General features: G+C 47.6%; 1 protein-coding gene across 1 annotated transcript in view; it reads right to left on the bottom strand.

Moving 5' to 3' along the window:
• KAT6A (lysine acetyltransferase 6A) overlaps positions 1-27,178 on the bottom strand; it is a 1,549,616-nt gene that overhangs the window by 807,350 nt on the left and 715,088 nt on the right. Inside the window, exon 8 of the mRNA XM_069617664.1 lies at positions 24,322-24,440. Coding sequence (XP_069473765.1) covers positions 24,322-24,440 — 119 coding nt within the window. The remainder of the gene's footprint in view (positions 1-24,321; positions 24,441-27,178) is intronic.

Genomic DNA, 27,178 nt, shown 5'->3' with positions numbered 1-27,178 from the left:
AAAAGACCTTTTTTGACATAGCGTCAAATCTCTTATCATTCCTGTCTTGTGGAACAGTAGGGTATGCAGATCTACTGTTCGATGAAGATGCTGCTTGAACAACCAGACTCTCTGGAGTTGGATGTTTGGACAAATATTCAGGGTCAGAAGCAGATACCCTATATTTGGCAGATAGTTTTCTGTTAACTGCCAGGATAACCTCAGGAGTTTCCCAGTTGGCTGATATTTTCCTCAGCAATGCAGTATGAAGTGGAACCACAGGATCTTCCTGTGGGCCGTTAATTAAAATGTCTGTAAAATCATCTTGTTGAAAAGAAGGTGAAGGTGTAGACCAACCCATGAATTCTATTATTCTGGCCATTAAAATTCTGTAAGGGGTCTCAGCATGTTCCCCTGGGTGTGGTTTAGCAAATTCTACTTCTGGGGAAGTATCTAACCCACTTGCATCATGCAAGGATTCTTGAAGGTCCTTCAACCTATTTTCTTCAGAGATAAATTCCTCTGGTACAGGTGTTGTAGTCCTCTGCAACCCAAAAGGTCTCATGATCATAATCCTCCCCTTCCTCATAGAGGACAAGGCTCTGAAATAATCTGACCTTGGGAATGGCTTAAAACCCATTTCTAGAGCAGAAGGGGCCAAACTTGTAGTAACCGGTTGAGAAAACATCAAAGTTGCCGACGCGCAAGTCAAAGGCTTCGAAGCAACCGAAAAAGGCGTCAAAAAGGTATGAAGAGACCTCGACGATCTCGAGAGGATCGGAATCCTACTCGGAGTCATCAAGGTTATCGACGACATTCTCGAGGTCATGGTCGAAGCCCTAGGTATGTCTACTGACTGCGAAGTAGTGACAGCAGTAGGTTTGTCCTTTATCGGCGTTGATTCGACCGATCTGTGTGTCGATGGTCCCTTTGATAATGGTGTCGATGATGCAGATTTATGAGTCGAAGGGACTTTCGACGATGGCGCCGACGACGCGGTCTTACTGCTTTTGCTCGAGGGTCCATGACGCTCTCTGGCAGTTTCTTTCGCCGGGTGCAACGACTCGCGGCGTTTCAATTTTTTGGGTCTTTCACCCAAGGTCTCACCTTTAGCCATCTCGGAGGGGGTTGAGGCCGCTTTCCCAAAGACGCCAAGCATCTTTTTACGAAATTCCTCGCACTTAGCTGGAGAGCTGTGTTTTGTGGGGCAGGTGACCCTTTCCGGGGAAACAGAAGACGACGAAGAAGAGAGTGATCTACGACGCCTCTTTTTCGAGTGTTTGGATCTCGAAGACTGATGGGAACCGCTTTGAGACCTCGAACGGGAATGTTTCCTGTGACGGCGAGGAGACTAATGTCTCGACTCTGCCGAGGCAACTTTCGAAGGAGTAGAAGTTTTAAGAGTGTTCCCTCTTTCAAGCTTCCCCTTACGCTCCTTCAAGGCTTTCGCCGTCATGGACATTCATTCCTCGCATTCTGAACAATGGTGCTCCGATCCCAGGCACCACAAACAGATCCTGTGAGGATCCGTCAACAACATTTTCTTTCCACAATCACAACACTTTTTGAAGCCGGACCGCGGGGTCGACGGTTCAGATGAGGAAGCCATCAAATAGAGTAAGATATCTTCGAGGAATAAGTAGAATCTACTTGAAGAACGAACTGAGCAACACGATTCCGAGGCCCAGCAAGCGTGGAAAAACTGAACTGAGCAATGGACGCTGCACGAGTCTATTTATACGCATGATGACGTCGGCTCCGATACGGAGGCTGTCGAGGGACACCAATTCGAGGGACGTCAACGCGCAGCGCCCTCTACTGAAAAAATGTTCCGAGGCCAGAAAGCTGGAAGTGATCTATCAAGATAAGGAATACATCGGAGGACACAATCCCTTCGAAAACACATTTACTTGGGCAACAACAGCTGTATTTTCACATTAGAATTCTTCTGTAAAGTGCTTGAATTCCAACGTAATAAAACCAGCTTCATTTATATAGCAATTATTTATTCGTTTTGAGGAGGCTTTTTGTCACACGACAGAGGTGTAGTTTGGGAGTGACATGGGCCAGTCAGGGGGTGCGCATTCTGACGTTTTGCCCTGGGCACCAAGTTGGCTAGAAACTGCCCTGCTTGAGAGGCAGAGGGTTGGTTGCCGGTGGCCAAACTGCCTGGACATGTAACGAGGAACAGAAGCAGTGAAGTGTAGCGGCGCTGCAGGCTCGCCTCACATTGTTGGGGACCTGGATCTGTTGCTTCGAGGATGCAGGTGAGGTGGAGGCGTTGGGTCGGCGAGGTGTGCCCAACACTAGAAGAGGATGCGGCTATATGGTGACCAAAGGAAGCTGCCCGCAGGTGTGCAGTGGACCATCCGGTTATCTCAGGGGGTCCTGCCGACCCCTGGGAGGGCTGGAAGGCCCTGGTGACTGTTGTGGCTGCTGGGGGCCATGTGTTGATACCCTGGGCCAAGGAAGGCCCTATCAGATTGCTATGGGTTAAGGGGGTTGTATAAGGATGCACTAGCCCAAGGAGGAGCTTTTGAAGGCCTATTAGCCGGCTGGGCTGTCGGGGGGCTGGATATGGACTCTCAGCATCTGTGGCTGTGGGTCAGCAAGCCCAACGTGAAGGCTGCATTGCAACGTGCTCTCGCCTGGTGAACGGAGAACAGACTAGGCGGACCCTGTTGTTGTGGAACAGGGGGAATGTGCTGGAAGACTGGGCTGAGGAGAAGGAGGTATGCCCCATCGTTGCTTGTGCGCGGAGGGCCGGAGAGGGTGCAGAAGCTGGCTATGATTCATCTGAAGACTGTGCTGTTGACCGGGTGAGTACTGAAGCGAGGCAGAGATATGCCCAGAGGACTCCCGGCGGGCACAACAGTTAAGGGCCAATGGCATAAACTGCAGTAATGCATGGGGGGCAAAGGCAGGCAACCGCGGCCAAAGGCACCCTCAGTGGAAGAAGGAAGGGACACATAGCCAGCAGAAGGCAATTTGATCGTGGGGCAATTACTGGAGACAATCCAAGAAGCAAAACCGACCTGCAGAAAAAAGTACAAACGGTATTCATAGCGCTCTCACTGTTGAGGGCGGATAGAAGAACGGGCAACAGAGGTGGAACAAAGTGGGTGAGGTGGAGGACACAGCGCCTGTGCTGCAACTCCTGATTAACACACTCACAGCAGCCACAGGGGCGCTGGAAGTAAGTCCTATGACACTGTGAGGAGGTAAAGGGAACTTGAATACAATTTCATGATGTTTTTCCAAGCGAAGTTGAAAGAGATGGTCTAGGGTCGCTTTCTCTTTTTTCATCGACCAAGTGATGTGTGGACTGGTTGGATCATGTGCCTTCAGGTGATGCAGCTTCCAACCAAGGGTGTGGATGAGGATGGAGACCACTAGGTGGGGCTACCTCTCAGCAGCCACAAGGTCCACCAACTGAGGTGCCGGCAGGAAAGATCTACCCAAGCGAAAATGGCACATTTGCGATGCGGCAAGAGTAGCAACCCCGCGTGACTGGCTGTCATAGCATGGCTAACACCACTAATAATACGGATCCAGTTACTGACTGACGGACTGGAGGAGGGTTGATGAGTGTACTAGGATGGCCATATCAGGGTTTAGTTGTTTTTGGCTGATTTCTCATACACGTATTGGTCTTGGTCTAGTTTCTTCTTTTTGAAGGATGGGCGCAGAGGGAACCGGGATTGACCCATGACTGTGTTGAATGTACTAAATTGGAATGTCAGAGGGCTAAATAATGTAGTGAAGAGATGCAAGGTTCACTCGTACCTCATGAGACATAAGGTGGATGTGGAGATGTTGCAGGAGACACATCTTGATGTGCAGGGGTTGAGAGCACTGGGGACGAGTTGAAATGGAAGCGTGATTGGTACAACTGTCATCTTATTCCAGGGGGTGCTGTTATGGATCAGAGACACATTGAGGTTGAAGGTCACTTGCTCCATGGCAGTCAAGGAGGGGAGATATGTGGCAGTGGTGGGGAAGCGCTGGGGTGCCCCATACGCGTAGGCCCGCAATATGATCCAGGCGGAGTTTATGAAGGATCTCATAGTGGGATACAGAACGGCTTGGATTATCTGGCTTGGGGATTTTAATTGTGTGTTGGATTGTACAAGAGATGTTGAGTGTGGCCGTTCGACCCAGGGGCTCAGCGACTACAGCTCTATCGCGGGTTATTACTGATTTGCACCTACAGGATGCATGGCGGATGTTGCATGGCGATGCACGCAGCTATTCCTATTTTTGTGAGGTGCACAGGTCGTTCTCGCGCAGCGATCATGCCCTTGTGAGGGAGAAAGTTTGTTTTAGATTAAGCAATTAATTTCTTGGATAGAACTCTCTCACACTATGCTTGTCATGACCTACAGAACACGCCCCTTTTGGACTTCCTGGTCCTTGGCTCAACAGGGCTTACACTCCCTGGTACTCCCAACATGGCCTTCCACTGTGAAACACCTTCCTCTCTCTACACATTGGACGTAGCGTGTTCTATTAATAGACTGCGGCTCCGCGCGTCTCAATGCTATTGCGAAGTAGCGACCAGACATGTGCTCCGTAGCTCACGGTATTGTTTTCCTTGGTTCTTTCCCAGCCAACCCCATTCCTAGTCCCTTTCCTTCCTTTCTTGATTCCTGGACTCGTGTGCTGAGTAGCGCACTATGTATATTTCCTGGATTCCTGGATCTTTGCATCCCGGGACTTTGAACGCACGCTGGAGTCGGAAGAGACTCGTGCAGCCTTATTCAAGACCCGATCCGTCCGCAAGAAGGCATCGACCAAGAAATCCAGTGTTAGGCAGAAACCTGTGCAGTTCCCTTAGGGAACACTGCAAAAGATTTAAGACTACAGGTGTTGGCAGTAAACCCACTTGGTAGCAGTCTGTACCACCCAGATTTACCTTGTAGCTGTGGCTGAGCAGTCAGACGTCCCTCAAGAAGAGTTAGGCAGTATGCAAAGTATACTCAATAGGCACTCGGATACAATAATACAAGCAAACACTGACCAGAGCTTTGGTATCAAAGTATATCATTATTTATTTAAAAACACACAGTTGAAACACTCCAGCACTTTTATTGTAAAATATTCTAAACACAGTTACTATTATAATATAGACACCCCTTTTTCCTTATCAGATAAGTCACTGTAAAACACCACTTATTTTCATACAGAGGTGAGCGCTTAACTAGATTGCACTCTAATAAGTTTGTGAGAAAGGGAGGGAAGAAAGACAGAATATGAAGAGGTACACTACTCTATGATTCAGGAACACTGTTAGCAAGGCGGAGAGCAAAAAAAGTCACTGGTGAGCCAAGGTCCAAAGGCTGGGCCCACTCTTAGAGGGAGCAGAGCACAAATGCGCCCAAGATCACACAGTTACACTAGGCTTAGAAAGTCTTGCAGAGGGTTCAAGAAGAGTTTAGAGAGGCTTAGAAAAGTTTAGCCAAGGTGTCCCAGGCTAACCCAGGTTCGAAAGCCAGGGGCTAAATGTACCCCGTACAGTCGGTAGCAAGGGAAGCCAGGCGGGACACGGTACCTTAAGTGGGAAGGATCCTCCAGCGGTGACAGTTGTTCTCCTGGTAGTGGGTGCAAGTTGCGTCGTCGTCCAGGGGAAGAGAAGATCTCGACTTGGAGGAAAGATGAAGGTCGTTGCACTACCAGGGAAGAAACCAGCCGCAGAGTTTTCCGGTTAAAGGTGGTACCTTGGTTTCGCGGTCGTGGTAAAACGTGGTATCCCGGTTGCCGGGTGGTTGGCACGGGCAAGGCGGCCACGAGGTACGTCGGGAAAGCGAAATGACGGTGAAACTGGTTATCCCCACCAGTCAAAGGAAGAAGACTCTCCGGCGGGAGATCTCCTCTGTCGTTGGGAAAAGTGGTGAGGCAGTCCAGCAGGGCTCCACCGGTGGTGGTGTCGTGGCAGGTCGGCTCAGCTTCTCCCTCGTCGGATTCTTAGGTCCTATGGCGACTTCTGAAGTTCCAATCCGCAAAGCCCTGCTTTTATGCAGCAAACCCCCATTCACTCAGCCTAGCTGTCACTCAAACATGCTAAGTGGTGAGCCGGCCAGCTCACCACTTGGGCCAATCAGGATGGAGTGCGACTTGAGTTGCCTAAGCAACTCAGTCCAGGGTGCCTAAATTCCACTCCACTCCTCCTAAGTACCCCAGACAGAGTGGCACCACTTTGGAGGGCTTCTGTGGAGAAGCCCGCCAAAAAGTGGAACAAAGGGCTCGACTTGGGTTGGAGTCACAGAAGAGAACAAAACGCCATTTTAGAATCAAGTTTTGGCAAAAAATACCAACCGGAGAATTAATATTAATTAAATAAACCGGCGGTATGTTTGAGGCTACCGTAAATAATTAAATAAAGGTAGTAGCCTAAAACAATGGGAAATCCCATAGGAAAATATTCGCGGTAGGATATAAAAAGTAGTATCCACTGCCACCAGCCAAAACTCGATCAGGGGGGACGGAGACGTGCCCCCTCGACTAACAGTCCCCGGGGCAATTGAATTGCCCCAGCCAGTACGTCCACAATATGATGGTTTGTACTGGTTCTGTTCAGAATTTAAGACTAGTAAAGTCAATGGTGACTTTACATGCCCTGGGAGACAGTAGTCAGTCCCAGGGTATGGAGTCTATACTGGGGGGTCACTATGACACCCCTGTGTCACTGCACTGAGGGTGCTGTGTAACACACCACAAAAACACATGAAGCCCTATGGAGTAAAAGACCCCATAGCCCATTAAACACATCTAGATTCAAAGAAACACACTCAAATCATGCCCAAGAGTGAGGGGAAAAGAGTCTCACTCTTGGCAGGAGAAAAAAATAAACCCCAAAAATCCAGCAAAGCTGCTGGGGGACTCACTAGGTTAGGAAATTCAGCCTAAACAGAGAATTCTCCCTAACATCCAGCAAAGATCGAACTCAGGTGAGAAGGGGGGGGGGGGGTAACTCCTTGACAGTTTGAGACGCCACCCGACCGAACTCAATATGGACATGGAAGTGACCGTCCAGGACCTGATGCGTGGCATGCAAGAGCTATCAACCGAGGTGCAGAATCTAAAGGTGGAAAATGCTGCTCTCAAACAATTCGTTCTATCCCGTGATTCTGCCACAAAAGAAAGTGTGTTGCTGGGCGGCATAGTGGACAAATACGATGGGTCGGCAAAAACCCTTCGCGGATTCCTGGATTCATGTTTGGTCCACTTTACTTTTAAGCCCTACTACTTTTTGACTCCCAGGGCTAAGGTGGGGTTCATAATTTCTCACCTTTCAGGAAACGCCTTAACCTGTGCTACGCCCCTCGTTAATTACGGTGATGCTCTCCTAGATGACTATGATGGATTCATACAAGCCCTTAAGACCATGTTTGACCGTCCAGAGCAGGTCTATAGTGCCCAGGAACGCCTGTTAGACTTTCAGCAAAGATCCCAGGATATGCTCACCTATGTAACCCGATTCAAGTAATTAGTCAAGGAAGCCGATTGGTCCCCTGAGGCGAGTTTTACCCTTTTCAGGAGAGGACTGAATGAGGAGATTAAGGATGAGTTGGCCAGAGTGGCTCGCCCAAACTCATTCCAGACACTAATGGACCTTGCCATGCAAATAGATTTCCGTATCCAGGAAAGTAAGGCAGAAAAGAAGAAATCCAGATGTAATCCTCCGAAAGTGTCCTTTGAGAGTACCACCAAGACGGACACAAACCCAGGCTCAGTCTCTGAACTAGAACCCATACAGAGAGGAGCCTTCGGTGGACCTATATCCCCGCAAGAAAGGATGAGAAGGATTCATATGGGGTTGTGCATGTATTGTGCCTCAGACAAACACTTGGTTAGGGAGTGTCCTCTAGCCCCTCCTCAGCGTTCTGGAAACGCCAGCTCCCGATCCTAGATGCAGCAGAGCTTCGGGAGAGAGATGTTTGCTCCACATCAATTCCATCCTTGAACTCTCCTGGACAAAACAATTTGGTGATACTACAGGCCTTCCGATCGCCCTCCAAGAATAAGACCTATCCCATTCTGGCCTTGGTAGACTGCAGAGCTATGGGAATTTTCATTGATCAAGATTGTGTTAGTCATCATATTCCATACGAGACACGAAGCACCATGCAGCCGGTGAAAGCAATCGACGGAAGACCCCTCACTTCAGGACCCATAAACCTGCAGACAAAAAAGATCCAGCTTTCTATAAACCATCACCAAGAGCGCATTAGATTCGACATCATTAAGTCAGCTCATTACCCCATGGTATTGGGTATGCCCTGGTTACAGAAACACAATCTGTATATCAATTGGACAGCAGGATCACTATTCCTAGGCTCAGAGTTTTGTATGTCCCACTGTCTATTCCTGGATCCCTCCTCGACACCCCCTAAAGAACCACCAAGAGACCAGCAAACACCACTCATGGTTTCCAATATCATACAAGTCCCAGGGGCCTGTCAGGGATATGCTGATGTATTTTCAACCGCCATAGTCCAGGCCCTACCCCCTCACAGACCTGAAGACTGTGCCATAGATACAGACCCCTCAGTAGTGATTTCCCTTCGGCAGAATGTTCATCCTTTCCGAACCTGAGAAAAAGGCCCTCCGAGAATACTTGGATACCAACCTTGAAAACGGCACCATAAGACCCTCAAAATCTCCAGCGAGTACTTCAATGTTCTTTGTTCCCAAGAAGGACACCAAGGAACTCAGACCTTGCCTCGACTATCGTGGCTTAAATCAATGCACCCTCAAAGATCGGTACCCACTGCCCTTGATCTCGGATATCCTGGAAGCTGTGAGAGGCGCCGTAATATTCACGAAGTTGGATCTCCGGGGTGCCTATCATTTGATCCGTGTCCGGGAAGGAGACGAATGGAAAACAGCCTTTAGAACACCCTTTGGTCACTATGAATATCTAGTCATGCCCTTTGGACTAGCTAATGCCCCTGCAGTTTTTCAACATTTCATGGATGGGGTGTTTTCTGACATGTTATTCCTCTTCGTCATTGTCTATCTGGACGACATATTGATCTTTTCCAAGGATCCTCTAAAGCATGAAGAACATGTAAAGGCATTATTACAACGACTCCGTGAACACAAACTTTTAGCCAAACCCGAAAAATGCTTGTTTCACGTTACTTCTGTTCACTACCTAGGATTCATCCTTAGCCCAGAAGGAATTGGTATGGACCCTTCAAAAGGTAAAGTCCATACTGGCATGGCCGGCTCCCACGTCTGTGAAACAAGTTCAATCCTTCCTGGGGCTTGCCAACTTCTACCGGAAGTTCATATCCACCTTTTCCGAGATCGTTCAGCCGATCGTTGCTTTCTTGAAGAAAGACACCCCCTTTATCTGGTCTACACCGCAAGATAAGGCATTCCAATGTTTAAAGACAGTTCACGCAAGCCCCCCATCTTGGCCCAACCCGACATAAATCGACCATTCCTAGTGGAAACGGATGCCTCTAACTACGCCATAGGAGCGGTCCTGAAGCAGGAACTTGAGGATAAACTGGAACACCCCATTGCTTACCTTTCACGAACCCTGACTCCCAGTGAGACACATTACTCCGCCCTGGAAAAGGAATTGCTAGCCATCCGCCAAGCCTTCACTGAATGGCGACATCTACTTCTGGGTGCTAGATATCCAGTTCAGGTCCGCACGGACCATCGGAATCTTCAAATTCTACAGTCATTGGAGTGTAGGAACAGTCGTCAGGCACGTTGGGCCTACTTCTTTGCCCAGTACCAGTTCCACATCACCCATGTTCCCGGATCACAAAACCTGATTGCTGACGCCTTATCTCGACGTCCTGACTATGTAGCTACTGAAGATAGGGCCTATCCTAAGAGGTTTCCCCACACGATCTTTGCAGCTCAAGCAGTCAATCTCCTGGAAGAAATTCGAGTGCAAACCCAATCCTCTGACCTCTAGAAGGATATTTCAGGGAAGAATCAATGGAACCTAAGAGTTAAGGAAGGATATTTATTCAAGGACAATGCACTGGTTATTCCTACACAGAAATTACAACAAAGAATAATAAACCTCTGTCATGATACCCTTCACTCCGGACATGGTGGCATAACCAACACCCTCCGCCTCATACACAGACAGTTTTGGTGGCCTGGAATGAAGACCAACGTACAGCATTACATCAAAGCTTGTACTATCTGTAGTCAAAATAAACATGATAACAAGAGACCGGCGGGTCTTCTACTGCAACCTACACTGCCAACAAGGCCATGGGAATTCATTGCTACAGACTTCATTGTGGAATTACCACCTTCTCGAGGATACACGACCATCATCGTTACCATAGACTTGTTCACTCATATGGCTCATTTTACACCCCTGTGTAAGCTACCATCCTCATCCGAACTTGCTGGAATCTTCCTGGAACACATTCCGTTTGCATGGACTTCCTTCCAAGATCATATCTGATCGAGGACCTCAATACGTCTCTCAATTCTGGAAACATCTCGTCGCATTTTGGGAATCCAACGCGCCTTCTCATCTGGTTATCATCCCCAAACCAACGGGACCACAGAACGTGCTAATCAGACCCTGGAGCAGTATCTTCGTTGTTTCGCCACCAAGGTTCAGGATGACTGGTCGCTCCTGATACCCGTGGCTGAATTCGCCTACAACAATTAAGATCATTCAGCACTTACGACCAGTCCCTTTTATTGTAGCTAAGGGTTCCAACCATCGGTTGTTCCTTCTATTCTCCCTCATACTACACCAGTACCTACTGTCGACCCCTGGATAGAAACCCTCATCAACGTACACCAGGAGGCCAAAGAAAACTTAGAGAAGGCCAGAACACAGACTAAGAGGTATGCAGATTCCAAAAGAAGACCAGGCCCTTCTTATGCAATTGGTGATCAAGTCTGGTTGTCCTTGAAATTACTACCTCGACATCTACGGCCAAACAAGTTGGCCCCTCGGTACTATGGTCCGTTTCCCATCAAGGAAATTATCAATCCAGTTTCATACCGGATCAGACTACCAGACTCCTGGAAGAAAATTCACCCAGTATTTCACACATCCTCATTAAAACCCTACACCCAATCCTCCCGGAAATCCTGCCGACCTCCTCCTCTGCTGGTGAACAACCAATTGGAATATGAAGTATCCCGAATATGTGACTCCAGGTATAAACGGGGTCAGCTTCAATACCTGGTTGAATGGAAAGGATATCCTCCTAGTGAAAGAACCTGGGAACCACTTTCTAATCTCAAGGCCCCTCAACTGCTCAGAAGATTTCACCTTATACACTCGGGCAAACCCGGAGGAACGGGTCTTCGGAGGAGACATGCTGTCATGACCTACAGAACACGCCCCTTTTGGACTTCCTGGTCCTTGGCTCAACGGGGCTTACACTCCCTGGTACTCCCAACATGGCCGTCCACTATGAAACACTTTCCTCGCTCCTGGGCCTCCCGCGGCTCTGCGCGTCTCAATGCTATTGCGAAGTAGAGACCAGACGTGTGCTCCGTAGCTCGCAGTATTGTTTTCCTTGGTTCTTTCCCAGCCAACCCCATTCCTAGTCCCTTTCTTGATTCCTGGACTCGTGTGCTAAGTAGCGCACTCTGTATATTTCCTGGATTCCTGGATCTTTGCATCCCGGGACTTTGAACGCACGCTGGAGTAGGAAGAGACTCGTGCAGCCTTATTCAAGACCCGATCCGTCCGCAAGAAGGCATCGACCAAGAAATTCAGCAAAGATCGAACTCAGGTGAGAAGGAGTGGGGAGGGGGTGGTTCGGGGGAGGGGGGGGACTCCTTGACAATGCTCTGTTACAATTGGGATTGACTAAGAAAAACATCAGTCCGCCTTTTCCCAAATGGAGGTCTGACAATCGGATGCGCTGGGGGATTAGATGCAGCAGTTCTTGTAGGATAATTGGGGTTTCGCAGCCCATAGGTTCACAGAGTGGGAGGAATTGAAGGGTCGGGTGAGCAGGGTCCTGACAGAAGATGTCAGGTGTCTTGACTTAAAAGTATCCTCATTGGAGAAGGAATTGGCAGGGGGAATATCTACCGAGTTGGTGGCCGAAGCAAGGAGTGAACTACAGAGGGCCAGGAAAATGCTGGGCGCACACACTTGTGCTAAGTATGTTGCTAAGCAGCATTCTGAGGGGGATGGGGCGGCAAACTACTGGCCTGTTTGGTGAGGAAGCAGAGTGGTCAGCATGTATGCCACACCGTGAAGGATCGGGAGGGGATACGGTCACAGAAAAGGAGGGTATACACATGGTGCTTAAGGCATTCTATGCTACTTTAAATGCCGAAAAGGGTACAGTTTTGACGTACAGCTCGCAGCTCAGTGGTTGGAGGAGGCTGCTCGCGCATGAGGAAGAACGGGCGGTTGATGGACTAATTATGGGTAAGACACCAGGAATAGATGGTATTACAGTGGAGGTATACATGGGCGTATAAGGAGCTACTGGTACCTAAACTTCAGGAAGTTTTCTGGGAGGCTAAGGTGCATAGCAAGCTCCCAGACTATGCTGGAGGCCCTGGTGATACTTCTGCCCAAAGAGGACAGTACGTGAGAGACTGACAAAGGACAGTGTGAAGCACAATGATAAACAGACGTTAAGATTGTGTGTAAGCTATTAGCAAGCTGTCTGACGCTGGTTATGCAGAGATAGTGCATCCAGACCAAACTGGTTTTATACCAGGAAGGTCCACCTCACAGAATTTGAAACAGCTACTCCTGATCCTGGGAGATATACAGGATATTGTTGGAAAAGGTGGCAGTGGTGAGCCTGGATTCATATAAGGCCTTTAACTCGGTTACCTGGGATTTTCAGTGGATGGTAATGCATGAAATGGGATTGGGGTCTAATTTACAGACTGGGTAAGGCTCCTGTATGGGGCTCGACCCCAAAAGTGCAGATTAACGGGGTGGGTTCAGGTCAATGGCCGCCCAGGCACACGTCCGGGGTGCCCGTTGTCTCCCCCGATCTGTGCGCTGGTTTATCGAGTGTGAGGAACCTGATGGTATTTTCATTCCTACTCCCCTTGGATAGTCTATGCATGTGGCAATGGAAAGGCCATTGCTTTTGAATCTAGACCCTGGGGGAGGTCAAGAGAGGGTGGAGGGTCCTTTGGGAGTGAGGTACATTTAGGGTAGACATGGTATCCCTGTATCCTCGTGACAAACAGCATTGGCAAAGTCAGGCACTTGACTTACATCACATACATCAGAAAGCCATTAGCTCTCTCCATAAGGATAAAAGGTGGAACATGGAGAAACACTGAGCAAGGGGGAACACGATAAGGAGCAGAACTTTCGGGGCAAAGGCGAACCTACTGGAGCATGACGACCAATCAAGGGACTAGAGAAAAGAGTAAGGAAACCGTGAAGATCCCTACAGAAGGTTGCTGCTTCCGAGAAACTGAAGACGCAGCAGAGAAAGCCGAATTGAAGACCAGAAGAAACCTGCATTGTGTTTCAAGGACGTCAGCGACCCTACCAGGTGAACGACAGAGTTGGGTAGGCAAGGCCAAGCCTGTGGTATTAACCTTTGACTCATGAATCGAAGCCGCAGAGACAAGAAAGGAACGCGCACATCCCGACATCCCGTGAGTTAGTGAAAGAGATGAAAGGCCAGTTTGTGTCAAGTAAAGATTGAAGCCGCAACATGTATCTCACAAGTAAAGATTGCGTACATGCTGATAAGACGCCAAAAAAAAGCTAACCAGTGATGAACTAAGTGGCTGATGACTGTGAAGCCTGTGATAGAGAGTAGCAGTGGTCCGGCGAAAGCAAGTGTCCCACTCGAAAGTCTCTGCAAAATTTGAAATTTTTTATGATAAAGCAGCAAAGTTAACGAACTCGGAACTGCGTAATGATCAAGATTAACCCCGGCAAAAAAGGAAGTGAAAAGGTAAATGCTTGAAGAGAAAGTTTTCTTTGAACTTTATTGCTTATGGTACTGAACTACCAGGACCAAGAGACACTGGCGCAAATAACCTAAGTGTGAGCTGAAGAGAAAGTCAAAGTGGTTCTGCAGAGGTCTTGATAAAAACCATGCACATTTGAAAGTCTTTGGCATTGGTAAAAGGTCAGAGCCCGACTGAGTGAGACAGAAAGTGTCATAAGTTAGGGTAAGGGAACCCCTAACGAATGTGCATTAAGCTTGGGTCAGGGAACCCCTGCAAGTGCTGTGATTACGAGGTCCGAGCCCGACAGAGGGAGCCCCATGTGAACATTTTGTTGAACTGTGAAATAACTTTTGGAACGCTGGAATAATTGACTTTAACGTGGAAGACCAGGCAGGCCTCGACCCACATTTTGAACTGCGTTTGTTTTGAGAATCTGAGCCAGAGTGTGTCATCCTGTCTACGGGGGCTGCCTTTCTCTGTGCTGTCCAACGTGGGGAGGACCCAGCCACTTTGATCCTTTATGTTATAACGCTGATTTTCCTTTGCATACATATTCCCCTTTACACACTTTTTTGACTTGGAGACAGGACAAGCATTAGTTATTGAACACCAAATTGAATGAAACAAGCAAAACTGCACCTACTGAATACTACATTGAATGAAACAAGGCAAGTTCCATTTATGGAAAAAGGCAAAGACCATTACATTGTTCATCAAACTGAATGCCAATATCAAACCTGTGAAGATTGAAATATGAACTGAAAGGTCAAGGCACATGTGAGAAACCTGAAGGCTTCCTCACATTTTCTCCCTCTGGTTCCCTTGCTCAGGTGGTCAGAGAAGGGCCATTGCTTGTGGATCTCTACATGGGGACGGATAAGCGAAGGGGGATCACCTGAGTAGGAGGTCCCTGGGGAGAGGGAAGAGGATGCCTGAGGTAAGACATGGTATCCCACCTTTCCCAATTATCCATCATCCTACACTCCCTCAGCTTTTATGGGATATTACCATTTCTGTCTCGTTTCCCCCTGCCCCCATTTTCAATACATACTGAAACGCGGAAGAGGCGACTGTATTAGAAAGATTACCTAGGAGAAAAGTACTGAGGAGGAAGATGAAAGGAGAGGCCTACTACACTACACGGTTGTCCCTTTAATGAGCTCAGGCAGAGTCAGGCACTTAACAGCAATTATCCGCACATGCAACACCACTCTAGTATTGGCCCAATGAGAGCCAGACAAGGGAGGCCAAGGACTCACACCTGAAACCCATTGACAGAGCTCAGGTGTATAAAAGGTGGGGCACTCAGCAGTGCAGAGAAAAGCAGTTGGGAGAGCAGAAGGGAGGCTGTGTGGTTGAGTCCAGCAGGGGGGGTGCCTTCTCATTCCCAAGCCAGGGTTTGCCAGTAAAATAGAGTAGGGAGAGGAGCTGAGGAGCCATTGCTGCCCAGGACCAGCTTGATGAAAACAGAACCTGAGACGCTGAAGGTCTACAAGTTGAAGCAGGAGAGGAAAGCGTGGCAAGGGAGCTGTGTCTTCAAGGAGCCAGGAGAGTCCAGGGAGAGGCCAGGAGGCATGCTAATCCCTTTTGAATTTGGCAACCAGAAATGCTTGTCCCCTGGGCCAGGACAGGAGCCCAGAGGTGTCTGAGAGGCAGGAGGTGAGACCGTGACCTCAGACGGCAAAGGCATTGACAAAGAAACACAACCAGTGAGTGAAGCACAGTGAGTGCCCGGTGTGTGTATTGACAAGGATACAGTGGCAGAGTGGTTGCATGTATGATTACACATTCTCAAAAGACTGTAAAGAAAGGAAGTGTCTGCAAAGAGGGGCGCTGTGCACAGAAACGAAGTGTAAGTGAAATAGAGATCATAATAGGGGGAGTTGTGTGAGAAATGAAGTGCGAGCAAAATTCCCCAAACTAATGAAGAAGTATTGACAAAGTAAAGAATGTTGGAAAAGCAATGGGGTGGACTCCAGGCAGGAGAATGATCCAGTAAGGCTGCAGAGACCCCACCATAAAGAGATGAGCAAAATACATGTGTGAACTCTATGACAAGTTGTTAACAAATATCTCAGAAGCAGGTGTGAGACCCTGACTCAGAGGTAGTTGAAAAATAGGGCAGGGTACCCCGAAAGAAGCCAGTTGAACTGTTATGGAACTTTTGTGTTTTGTAAGCTGAACATGTGTTAAAGAGAGTGGAACATTGTGAAACCAAAGAGGGGCTTGACACTCAGGAGAGGGAAGCCCAAGAAGCTCATTGAAGTGTATGGTCCACAAAGTTTTGAATTTGGGAAAAGGGAACCTGTAGAAACCCAAGGAACTTTGTGATGCCAAGAGGAGTCTGAGCTTGGGCAAGGGAAGCCTGAGAGACCCGTTGTAAGAAATAAGGTACAGTGAAATTTTAAATCCTGAAAAGCCTTTTGAACTTTGAGCTCCAGAGTGCTTTGAACTGGGGGAAGGGAGCTACAGAAGAGCTCCAGTGCCATCCTATTTTTACGTTAAACACTCTTTTCATCCAGTCCCCTACACATTGTTATCATATAGAGAGCTGCTCCTGACTGCGACTCTATTCCAAGTCTACTGGCGCTTTAAGAAACATTTAAAAGCTGATCCCTGGTGTGGCGCGCCGGCGCGGAATTCAGCGACGAGTTCAGTCACCCGTCAGTCAGCCGGCGGGAGCATTGGGGGAAGGCGCCAGATGGAAGGTTGGATTCTGAGAAGCACAATACTGAAGTGCACTGCAATGTACCACCCTGGGCCGAGACTGCAGATAGCGGCTAAGCGTAACTCGCAAGCTGCCCTCGCTAACACATGCTCGCTTTCCAATAATGATTTCACAGTAGATTCTGCTCATTTGCATACTGAAACAACGCTAAACTCTTCAGATCCATTAGCCTCTATAAATCTGCAAGTGACATCTCCGACTCTTCTGGCAAATTCTGGAGGGGCATTTTCCCCGCCGAGGATCCACCCTGTGTCCCTAATGAATTTCAGTGCAATCCCACCTGACAGCTTCTCTGCTCCTATTTCAGCACAGACTTTGGACTCTTCTGTGACTGAGTGTGCAACACCAGCCACACCAAAACAACAACTGGAAGTTGCAGTAACGTCCAAATGGCACCCTGTACCATCTTCACCAAGTCAACAAGACAGGGTGGACAGAACACAGGGCATAACAACGGGGATTATAATGATCACCAAGAAAGCAGATGGTGGCAATGTGAACAAAGAATCCTTGGTCGATGACTTCCGATTCAACTCACCTAGGACATAGTTTCCAACGCCAACGGCGCTTGATGTTCGTTCCCAGACAAGACCAAAATAAACGTGTGTTCCCTTTTGATCACACCCCTCCCCCCTCCAAGAGCAAGTATTTGCTCAAGTGCACAATGCAGAGTGCGCCACGGCGAACAACCTATTGACACTTGCCCCTCAGATGGCTTCTGCAATACGGACTGAACCGACATCCCCTGGAAACAAAGGGTTTGAGTCCTTCTAACCTCTTAGGATTAAAAACCCCTTGCAGTGAGGGGCAAGAACCACCCGGGAATGTATACCCAAGGACATTGCCAACTCAAAGCACCCTCCAAGAGCAGGAGGGCTGGATGGGGAGAGCAGATGCCAATATGCTAGGGAGCAGGGCTTCTGCAAGGGAGGCATCGCCTAAAAACTACTACTACGGGGAGTGTATGGACAGCGGCCAATAAACTAAACAAATTATGGAGCGAAGGTGGACCCGGTGAGTAGAAAAACAACTGTATTATTTTCATGCAACGACAATGAAAACAAATTTTATTCAGGAAGGAGTAGGAGAAATGTTTGCTGCTGACATTTTGGAGGGGCAACCTTTCAGCCCTACGCCAACGCCTGAGATCTTCTAGCCTCTCAAGGAGCTTGCTGTCGGGGCAAGGGCCACGCACCCGTGAGTCACCTTGACTCATACAGGCAAGATGGGAACCTGAGAAATCAGAACCAGAAAATTACACAATGGGCGCAAAACGCTGATTCACCTGACCTTTTAGTAGGGAGGACCGTGCCATCTAAATCAAAATCCAAACCTAAGGGGATGCCTGGCACAATCTTCAAGTCAACAACCAACAGAAACACCTTTTCTTCGGGCCATTGCCAGTGTACAGGGGCAACAGCCTTGTAACAGAAATTCTCCCAAGGTGGGAGTGTGGTGTAAGGAAGGCATGGTATCAGCAGTAAGACAGACGCAAGTGACCACAGTTCAAGGGTGTTTATTGAACTTCAATAGGGTTTGAAAAATGCCCATCTAATTCCAAATCTTAAGATGGGAGCAAGCTACGACCATCAAAAAATAATAATGAAGTCTTAGTGGTGTCTTGTCAAAACAAAAGGGCCTATACTATTAAACTGGAAATGTACCAAAATGTCACCTCCAGAAATCTGACGGTCAGCATTTTTTTTTCCGACCCCCTCTTACACCACATATATATGTGGGAGGGGGTAATGGGATATAATACAAGTATGGGAGGGCTGCAGGGGGTCTCTCCCTTCATATGTATGTGGTGTAAAGGGGATTAAAAAAATAAGTCTGCATTTTCGTCCGTATGACTTCTGGGGGTCACAGTAATACATAGATCCAATAAACCTATTGCCAATCCTTACCACAAAATACAAATAGTGTGGGAAACAATGTTAAGCAAAAGAAAAGTTTCAAGAAATGGTCTCTCAGGATATTCAAGTCATTGGCTTCCCTTGACCACATTTAAAGCACAGGTCAAGGAGGCACATTCGAGCTTTGCACAGTCTCTGGCTTCTCTAGCACGAGGGTGCAGTTCAAAACTTCAACATCATGGCCTTCTGTGCCAAAGTCTCTTTGGCATTCAAAGTCTTTTCTTTCAGAGGGCCTGATGCAACCAACAAAGTTCCTTTCCTTTTTGGATTTCACATATACACAATTTTCTAGGGTGATTTACTAATCACCTCAGAGGCCCCTCTGCCGGGCTCAGATCCATCAAGGGTAGTAGTTTCACTTGCACTAAGGTGCAGAGGCCCATTGTTCTCAAGAGCCTTATTTCCAGTACAGCACTAGTCTCTGCCACCTTTGGTTAGGCTCTGGCATGCAAGGTATGATATAAATCATAATACTCTGTAAGGAAGGTATGCTATCAAGAATAGACAGCCACAAGTGGTCACAGTTCAAGGGTGTTTAGCTACGACCATCAAATAATAATAATGCAATCCAAGTGGAGTCTAGTCAAATAATAAGGGCCTATACTAAAAAAACCTATTGCCAGTCATTACCGCTATGCTACAAAATAGTGTGGGATAATGTTCACAAAAAAAGAAAGAAGTGTTCACCAAATAAGGGAGGATGGTATAGCTGGGGTCCCCCTTCCCCGCGTTTATAGCACGGGACAAGGCAGGACTCTTGGGCACAGCACACACTTCTGGGCTTCTCCAGCACGAGGTTGCAGTTCAGTTCCAAAATATCAGGGCTTTCTGTAGCCAAGTCTCTTTTACACAAAATTTCTTGCCTCAAATGACCTGATGTGCAATAAACCATTAAAAAGTTCCTTCAATAAATCTTCAAGGGGTGATTCCTCTTCGCCTTAGGAACCCCCTCTGCCGAGCTTCCATCCTTCGTGCAACGTGGGCCTCCCTCAGTCGGGTTCACTACGGCCTTTTATTCAAATTCTCAGCAGCTTATAATATTCAAGAGACAATGTCTTTTTAACCAAACATTCACTGTGGACAACCCTCAGCCGGGTTCACTCTTGTCGACACAATGTTCACAGGGGTATCACTGCTCACCCCAATTCGCAGGAATCCCTCAGCCAGGTTCACATTTGCCAAATACACAGTTCACTTTGATTTATCACAATGCAGTATTCACTCTCATTAGCTCTCCCCTTGGCATCCCTCCGCCGGATTCACATAACCATTCTAACAGTCCCTACTTTTCTAATACAGTTTATGATTTGCTCATCTCACCAGAAAGCAGGGTTCCCTTCCCCTAGCTTTCGCTTGGCACCCCCTCCCCGTCAGTTTCACACTTGCCTTAGTTCACAATTTCACAACTTTATTATAAAGTCGGTGTTTCCCTTCCCCTAGCTGTCTCTTGATATCCCTCCATCGGGTTCACACTTGCCTTTACTTTCATTCTTGTCAACGTATCAGAGACTTTTGTTTGTACAAGGTATTTGACGCAACTCTTGGATGACCCCTCTGACTACTCAAGCCGGTCTCTCCTAGGGCCTCCTGGTACTTGTAGTTTCAACAAAGGGGACCACCCAGGGTCCTTCGATTGAGCGCCCACGTGGCGCCTGACCACTCTACAGCTGGTCCTACAGTTGACTTTCTTTCAAGTTTAAAAACACACACTGTTCGCAACCTTGGGCTCAACACAGTCCGGTTTGCTATCAGCCCTCTCTGACTCACCGGCTGTGCTGAACCCTTTGGCTTGTCTTGCAACTGGAGTCAGGGACGGTACCACGGTAGCAAGCGTGCCTCCCCTCCTGGGTTATCAGGGCAGGAGGCCGCCGTGCACCATTGACATCTGTTACACCACACGCCAGATGTAAATCCCGGTTTTATGATTCTTTTCACAGAGGCTTTGTGGGTCTGGATTGAAAAGGGCAAGGGCACTTCCCTCCTTGTCGTCCTTTCAGGTCTTGCTGCATTTCTTCTCCGTTTGAATTGCCAGTCCGCAATAGCTGCTTCCTTGCACATTTGGCCTTGCTCGTAGTGTGCTCTGCCTTTTATCCCTGTAGGGAAGGGAAAGGGCCGTCAGGTGTGCATAGTTATTGTCAATTGCCTGACTCTGCCTGACCCTTGTATTGGAAGACATGTCAGGTAAACTGCTCTGGTGTTAGTCTGTCTTTCACAATGTAAGAAAGTGTTTGTGTCAGAAAAGTGTGTGTGTGGGGGTAGAGCTTCTGAATTTCCTACGGGGTAGGATGGGGAAAAGGTGTAATGAGGAAGAGGGTACCGCGTCTCACCCTTCGGTGTCCCACTTCCACTCTGCGAATATTCCTCATCCAGGTGATCCTCCCTCACTGGTCCACTCCCAGGAAATGGATCCAATAGCGATGGCTGTGTCCTGGCCACCAGGATGACAAATCCCCCCCCCCGGGGACAAGGACATGAGACACCTTCAGGTTGCTCACAACTCCCCCCAACTCATCCATAGGCATACTCTATAGTGTCCAAGTTTTGGCTTGGCTGTATTTAATAATCAAATGTGTGGTATTTTAAAAAAAACACGTTAAATGTTCCCAGCATAGCTTGAACCAGTTTCATTAGTGGAGGTGGCAGGGTGATAATTGAAATGTGGATAATGCAGAAACTAAACATATACACAATGCACATATTAGGGCTGCTAGGCCATTAAAGGCATAGCAACAGATTGTGAGGTAAAGTGCAAGGTTCAAGGCAATTAACTGATCTAGAAGTACATATTGCCTAATTTTTAAAAGTGTTAGCATGCAACAGGTATGGGAATTCGGTGGGAGTGACAATGAGATGTTTCATTATAGGTGAACCTTCCAGGTGGGTGGTACTGTGAGGAAAGATTTGAATGCTGCAATGGGGGGGTGGTGTTGCCTGAAGGGTCCCCCCCCCCCAGTGGTAAAGGGGAAACATTGGGGACAGCAAGATTAAATACAGCTTTAGAGTGAAGGCTGAGCATGTGAGATATCAGAAAAATGAAGTAGCCAGAGCGGGGTGGCAAGAACATGAACTGAGTTCCTTATCATTGGCAATGAAGGGATAGGGAAACCAAAGAACAAGATGAGATTACTAAGGAATTGGGTATATAAGGCAAACAACTGTGGTCCAGAGTGTTGAGGGCCTCCCACTTGGAGAAGGGTAGCTTTGAACGGGTGCGAGTTCCATGAGGTAGAGAAGTAATGGCCTGACAAGTAAGGGGCAATCTAGGCATGGGCAGAATGCTGAATGCCGATGTTACAGAGTGTATAGAGGCAAGAGGGATAACCTACAGTGTGGAAGGCTGATGGAAGATAAAGGATGATAATGTAGGAGAGTTGCAAGTGTTGAGAACTTGAAAGCATGCTGGAGTCATTGGACAAGGTTGTTTTTGTAGAGTTAGGCTAAGGGCCCCATATTAAAAGAGAATTGCAGAGTCAACCGACAATCAAGTCATTGGAGTCCGGTTTCATAAACACTTATTTCCCAGCTTGTTCGAGTACTGAGGAAAAAAGGACACTCCACAATGCTTGGCATCATTATTAGGGACAGTATTGTTTTCTTTCAAGATTGGTAGTAACGTAGCTACTTGGAAACAGCAGCGACTGGGTTATGTTGAGTGCAAAGGGATCCACATGATTAATGAATCATGTGAGGACGAGGAATGGTGGGCCCAACACTTAAGATTTCTGATCGTTGATATCTTGGAAACGTAGGGGAGAAAGTCATTAAAAGAGACACCAAGTGGAGGGTGATTTGGGGGAGTGGATGAAGCATGGCTTGAAGAGTAGTAAAGAGTTTTTGAGGAGAGCAGAGGGATGAGATACATCAAGTAGTTGGACTTTGCAATCAGACAAGACATGGCATCCTTGTACCAGGGAAAGAGTGAAAGGTGAAACTTTTCTTTTCTATCTCTGTAGATGGAACAGCATGGTCATTTTGAATTGGTGAATCTCTGGGGTGGGCTAGAGTTGAGGGCAAGATAGCATGAAAAAGAGCTGGGCTAAAAGGGGATTATAGTGTAGTGTTGAGATCAAGAAGGCTGGGTCAATGGAGGAAACTTGTGCTGTAGATGGGGGAGGGGAGAGATCTGTTACGCTCACCTGGTCTCTGTGGAGGCGTTGGGGCACGGTTGCAGCCCTCCCTGAACTTGAATCGCCCCTTTCAGGCCTCTCCCTCAGTAGAAAAGCTGTGAGCGGTGGTATGTGGTGATACTGCACCTCTGAATTATGGAAGATAAGTTCTCCGTCCTGCTACTTCTGGCAGGGGCGCGTCGAATGGGATCTAGTTCCTTCACTGATCCCTGATAAGGATTCATCCAGTCCAGCTGCGACTATGCTTCTCCTTATGATTGATAAGTCTTTGAGCTCGTGTGATGCTGTTCGTTCTGTTTAATGTCTTTATATCTTGCTCCTATTTATGCCTGCAATAATGTCTCTCTTCCGTTTTCTTCCCTTAGATGGAAATGCGGCCTCAATGCAGCTGTAAGACGCGAGACGCTGCCGGATGGAAGCTGGATGCTACCACAATGTTCGACAGCAGGTAAGTGATGGTTTAAGGAAAAGCGCGAAGTATGGTGAAGCACAACCTTAAACTGACTGTTTTTTTAATGTCTAACCTTGTCTTCCGTTTTTCCTTGCAGGCGCTGCTGTCGACGATGGAGCGTGTCGTGCTGCGGTGCCAAGATGAAGATTTCGGTGTTCCGGAAAGTGTGAAGATGAATACTTGGTTCGCCAAAGAGATGTACAGGTAAGAACAGCTTCCCCAGATGGTAAGTATGCTAGCAGGAAGCAGGATGTCCAGGAAGCAGGATCTTTAAGGGTAAGTCTGACTTCAGGCGATGGTGAGCGTTACGCTGCTTGCAAGTGCAGAAAAACGCAAAGCGTCTGTCTTGAGGATCAGGGCAGCTTATATAGCTGAGATCATGGGCACCCCCATTAGGGCCGGCTTACCAGCCACACCCTACCACTCCTAGAGAGTGAGCATGTGCGAAGGCAATCCATTAGCAGCCACACCAAAGAATACACTTGGGGCTGCTTAATGGATGGAATGTTCAAGGTTAATGCATCCTGCTTAATGGATGGAATGTTCAAGGTTAATGCATCTGAAGTGCTATGTCCATAATAAAAGCTTTTTGGTGTTAAATGGATGTTCTTGCTTATTTTTGTTCATGAGCCTGGCGCCAAAGGCGCCAGGACAGTGTCCACCCAGGTCTCCTGTGCATGCAACCCCTGCATGCCTATGCCCCTGACTTCATGACCATGACAAGATCTTTACCCCAGCTAGGGAAGGTGGTAGGCATTCAAGGTTGAACTTGCATTTAGTAAGCCGGGAGGTAAGGGAGAAAGACTATAGAGGGAGTGGGAAGCGGGGGGCGGGGGTGGTCAGAGACAATAGAATGGAGTGGTCCATCGAGGTAGGGTCAAATGGAGAGTACCGACAAGATGAGAGTTAACAGAAAAGAGGATCATCCCTTGTGTCCCACCTGATCCCCAATCCTTTCCTACCATGTGCCCCCTGTCACTCACACATGCCACTTTGTCTCGGTCTCTTCCCCTAAGCACACTGACTCTTGTCCTCAAAGATCTTTACATTTCCATATATGTTCCCACTAATGTGCAACACTACATACAAAATCAATACATTTCCTACCATGGCAACTAGTGCTCCAAACGCCTCCCACCATACATATTGCATCCTTGATGCTCTGGTGGTATCACAATGTTGCTCTGCTGGACACGCAGATGAGTTTCATGTAGTTACCTGCAAAGCCTGTTCCTGAATGTGTTCAAACATTTCAATCTCCTTCTCAATCTCGTCTTCATCTTCATTCTCATTAAATTGTCCTTCCATCTTCTCATCCAATTCGTCATGATTGTCATCTTATGAGAGAGAAGGTGAGAGATCAGTTAAGAGAGTAACCAGGCAGTACAAAGGGGGATGGCAGCCAACACAATGTGGAACTGGAGTTTCAGCCAGTATAATAGAAAAAGCAAGCAAGGGATGCACACCGACAGCACAAAGGGCATTTTAAACAATCAGGTAGCCACAGCAGCAAGGAGTCATCCGAGTAAATAGAGCAGTATGAGAGCGCTTCAGTACACAGAGCATAGGGAAAGCATGTTGGTATGTCCATAAGTATACAGAGTGTGTAACAAATGCTTTACAAGGAACCATGCTATGAATGTGTGTCGGGCCTGCAAGCGATTCAAGCCAAACACCAGAAAAAGGGAAAAGCAAGCACTGGGCACTACGCCATGTAAGCAGAGTTGGCACACAGGGACATCGTCACCTCCGTGGAAGTGATAAGGAATTCGAGCTCCGTGGTCAAAGTAGTCCGTGAAGAGCCACATAAAGAGTTTCCAAGGGGCAAAATGACTGCCTTCGGCATCAGCTCTACTGGCCCAAACTCGAACAGGTCAATGAAGAAATCCCCTGGTGACCATGAGACTGTCCACACACACAAAACCAAAACCCAGGCAAAAGCTGCAAGGTACCCGCTCCAGAGTGGCATTGAACGATGAAGGTCGACTCCTGCGACTAGAGTCGGATAGAAGCAAAGCATTGAGTGCAGTTGGTGCTGGCTATGAAAAACAAAAACATCACACACATCCTAAACACAATAACGTAACTTTATCACTGAGGAAAAGGAAGCTTCCAAGGTGAAAACAAGCACCTCACTCAAAGCACAGACTTCAGCAGGCACATACACAGAGGGAGAAACATCTCTCCCCTGTACTCTGCAAAAAGGGGCCGTAAACACAAACTCCTTGCACACCCACCAAACCAGATTACCTAGCAGCAAACCCACACACACAGACTGCTTTTCCCAAACTGGACCCACCAACACCATAGCAAAAGTACTTCTGCACTCTGCCACTAACAAACCAACCAGTCTGCTCTTTTCAGATCTGCCAGAGCGCCCCGAGACCATGCAAATGACGGCAGTGGTTGTATAGACTGTACTAACATAAAATCACATTCACACAAATTAAGGCGCCTGCATTCACGGCTCCATTGTCAAGGTTACAATGACACTCCCCACTTGTATTGAAATGTCCAGAATTCTATCCCTTATGTTGGCTCCCGACAACTACTGTACACACTATTTTCAAAGAAGGGTGATTGATCAACTATCTGGACAATGTAACCTTCTAAGCAGACCAACAAGTGGGTTCAAAAGTTATTCAGCATGGACAATACATACCTTTCGCAGTCAATATTCCAATAGGGCTGGTTTATCAGCAGTATGTTGCACTTTCAGAGGGACACGTTCACTCAAGACAACTTGTGTTCCTCAAGATCTCTCTCAATCTTTCCAACCCCGATGGCTGGATGCAAGGAGCAGAGCGAAACCATTTGAAAGGAACAATCTGAGAAGTCTACCATTTTGGACCCTATGAGCTGCCACCTATGGAATGTCATGGGCTGTGTTCACTGTAAGTAGGCACACTGTGCCCATGGCATGAATGAGGCCATAAATGAGGTCATAAGCATTGCAAGGTGGGGCTACTTATACTAGAGAGCTTCCCTTAACGTTTTTAGAGAATAAATACAATTATTTTCATACTTGTAAAGTGTTTCATGCCACAGGTCACCGCAGCACATGTGAGCAAGATGATTGACACCAAAGAGGCAGTGCCAAATAGGAAGGGTTTAGATTTGGGAAAGTCAGATGTTGAAGGTTTTTACAGATGGGAGAGAGGACCATAGGTTGAGACTAAGTATGGAGAAAGCTCTGCCTCGTAAAACTTCTTCTTAACCTTTGATACTGTGAGGGTGAGGGAGTATAACAAGTTACTTACCCCTGGTAACGTTCTTTCGACTGGATGTTCCTCCAATGTATTCCTCATCTTTAACATGTTAATTTCCAGCTTCAGCTGCTTCTGAATGAAAAAGAAATTCGGCAGAGGGCGCCCTGCGTCGATGCCATCGAGTGGATGTCCCTCAAAGGCCTCCGTCGAGGGTGACGCCATAGTAAAACATATATATCACGTGCAGCGCCCGTTGACCTCAGTTCCGTTTTTCCTGCTCCTCATGCAGCAGAGATGCCCATAAATACGGGCATGACTGTACTCAACCTTGATGGAGCGGAAGCTGCAATAGCATGGATAGTCTACAGAGGGGTAGGATGAGAGGGTGATGAGGAATACGTTGGAGGAACATCCAGTTGAAAGAACGCCACCAGGGATAAGTAACTTGTTCTTCAAATGGGTTGTGTCCCCAAACGTATTCCTCATCTTTGACAGACTCCCAAAGAAGTATTAGAATTTGGAGGCGGGTGTACAATTTATATATATTAAACATTTTCCTATAAGGAGGGATCGTACACTGCCTGTTTTGAAGCTGCTGTAGTCGCCTGCACCACGAGACTCTCCGGAATGGGGTCTTTTGACAGGTAGTCGGGGTCACTACTAGAAGGGCAGTATTTTCTTTTCAAATTCTTATTAACTGCCGGATTAGTCTCCGGAGTTTCCCAATTTGAAGCCACCCTCTTTTGTAATGCCATATGTAGACAGGGTCTGTCTGAGGACCTTTATCCAAAATATCGGTTAGATCGTCCTGTTCATAAGGGAGTGGTGGTCTGCTCCATCTGAAGTACTCTACAACTCTGGACATG

This window comes from Ambystoma mexicanum, chromosome 10 (genome assembly GCF_040938575.1).
Source record: "Ambystoma mexicanum isolate Mex_15411 chromosome 10, UKY_AmexF1_1, whole genome shotgun sequence".
Taxonomy (NCBI): Eukaryota; Metazoa; Chordata; class Amphibia; order Caudata; family Ambystomatidae; genus Ambystoma; species Ambystoma mexicanum.
Note: the sequence above shows the minus strand (reverse complement) of the source record. Positions and strands in the feature narration are given on the sequence as shown.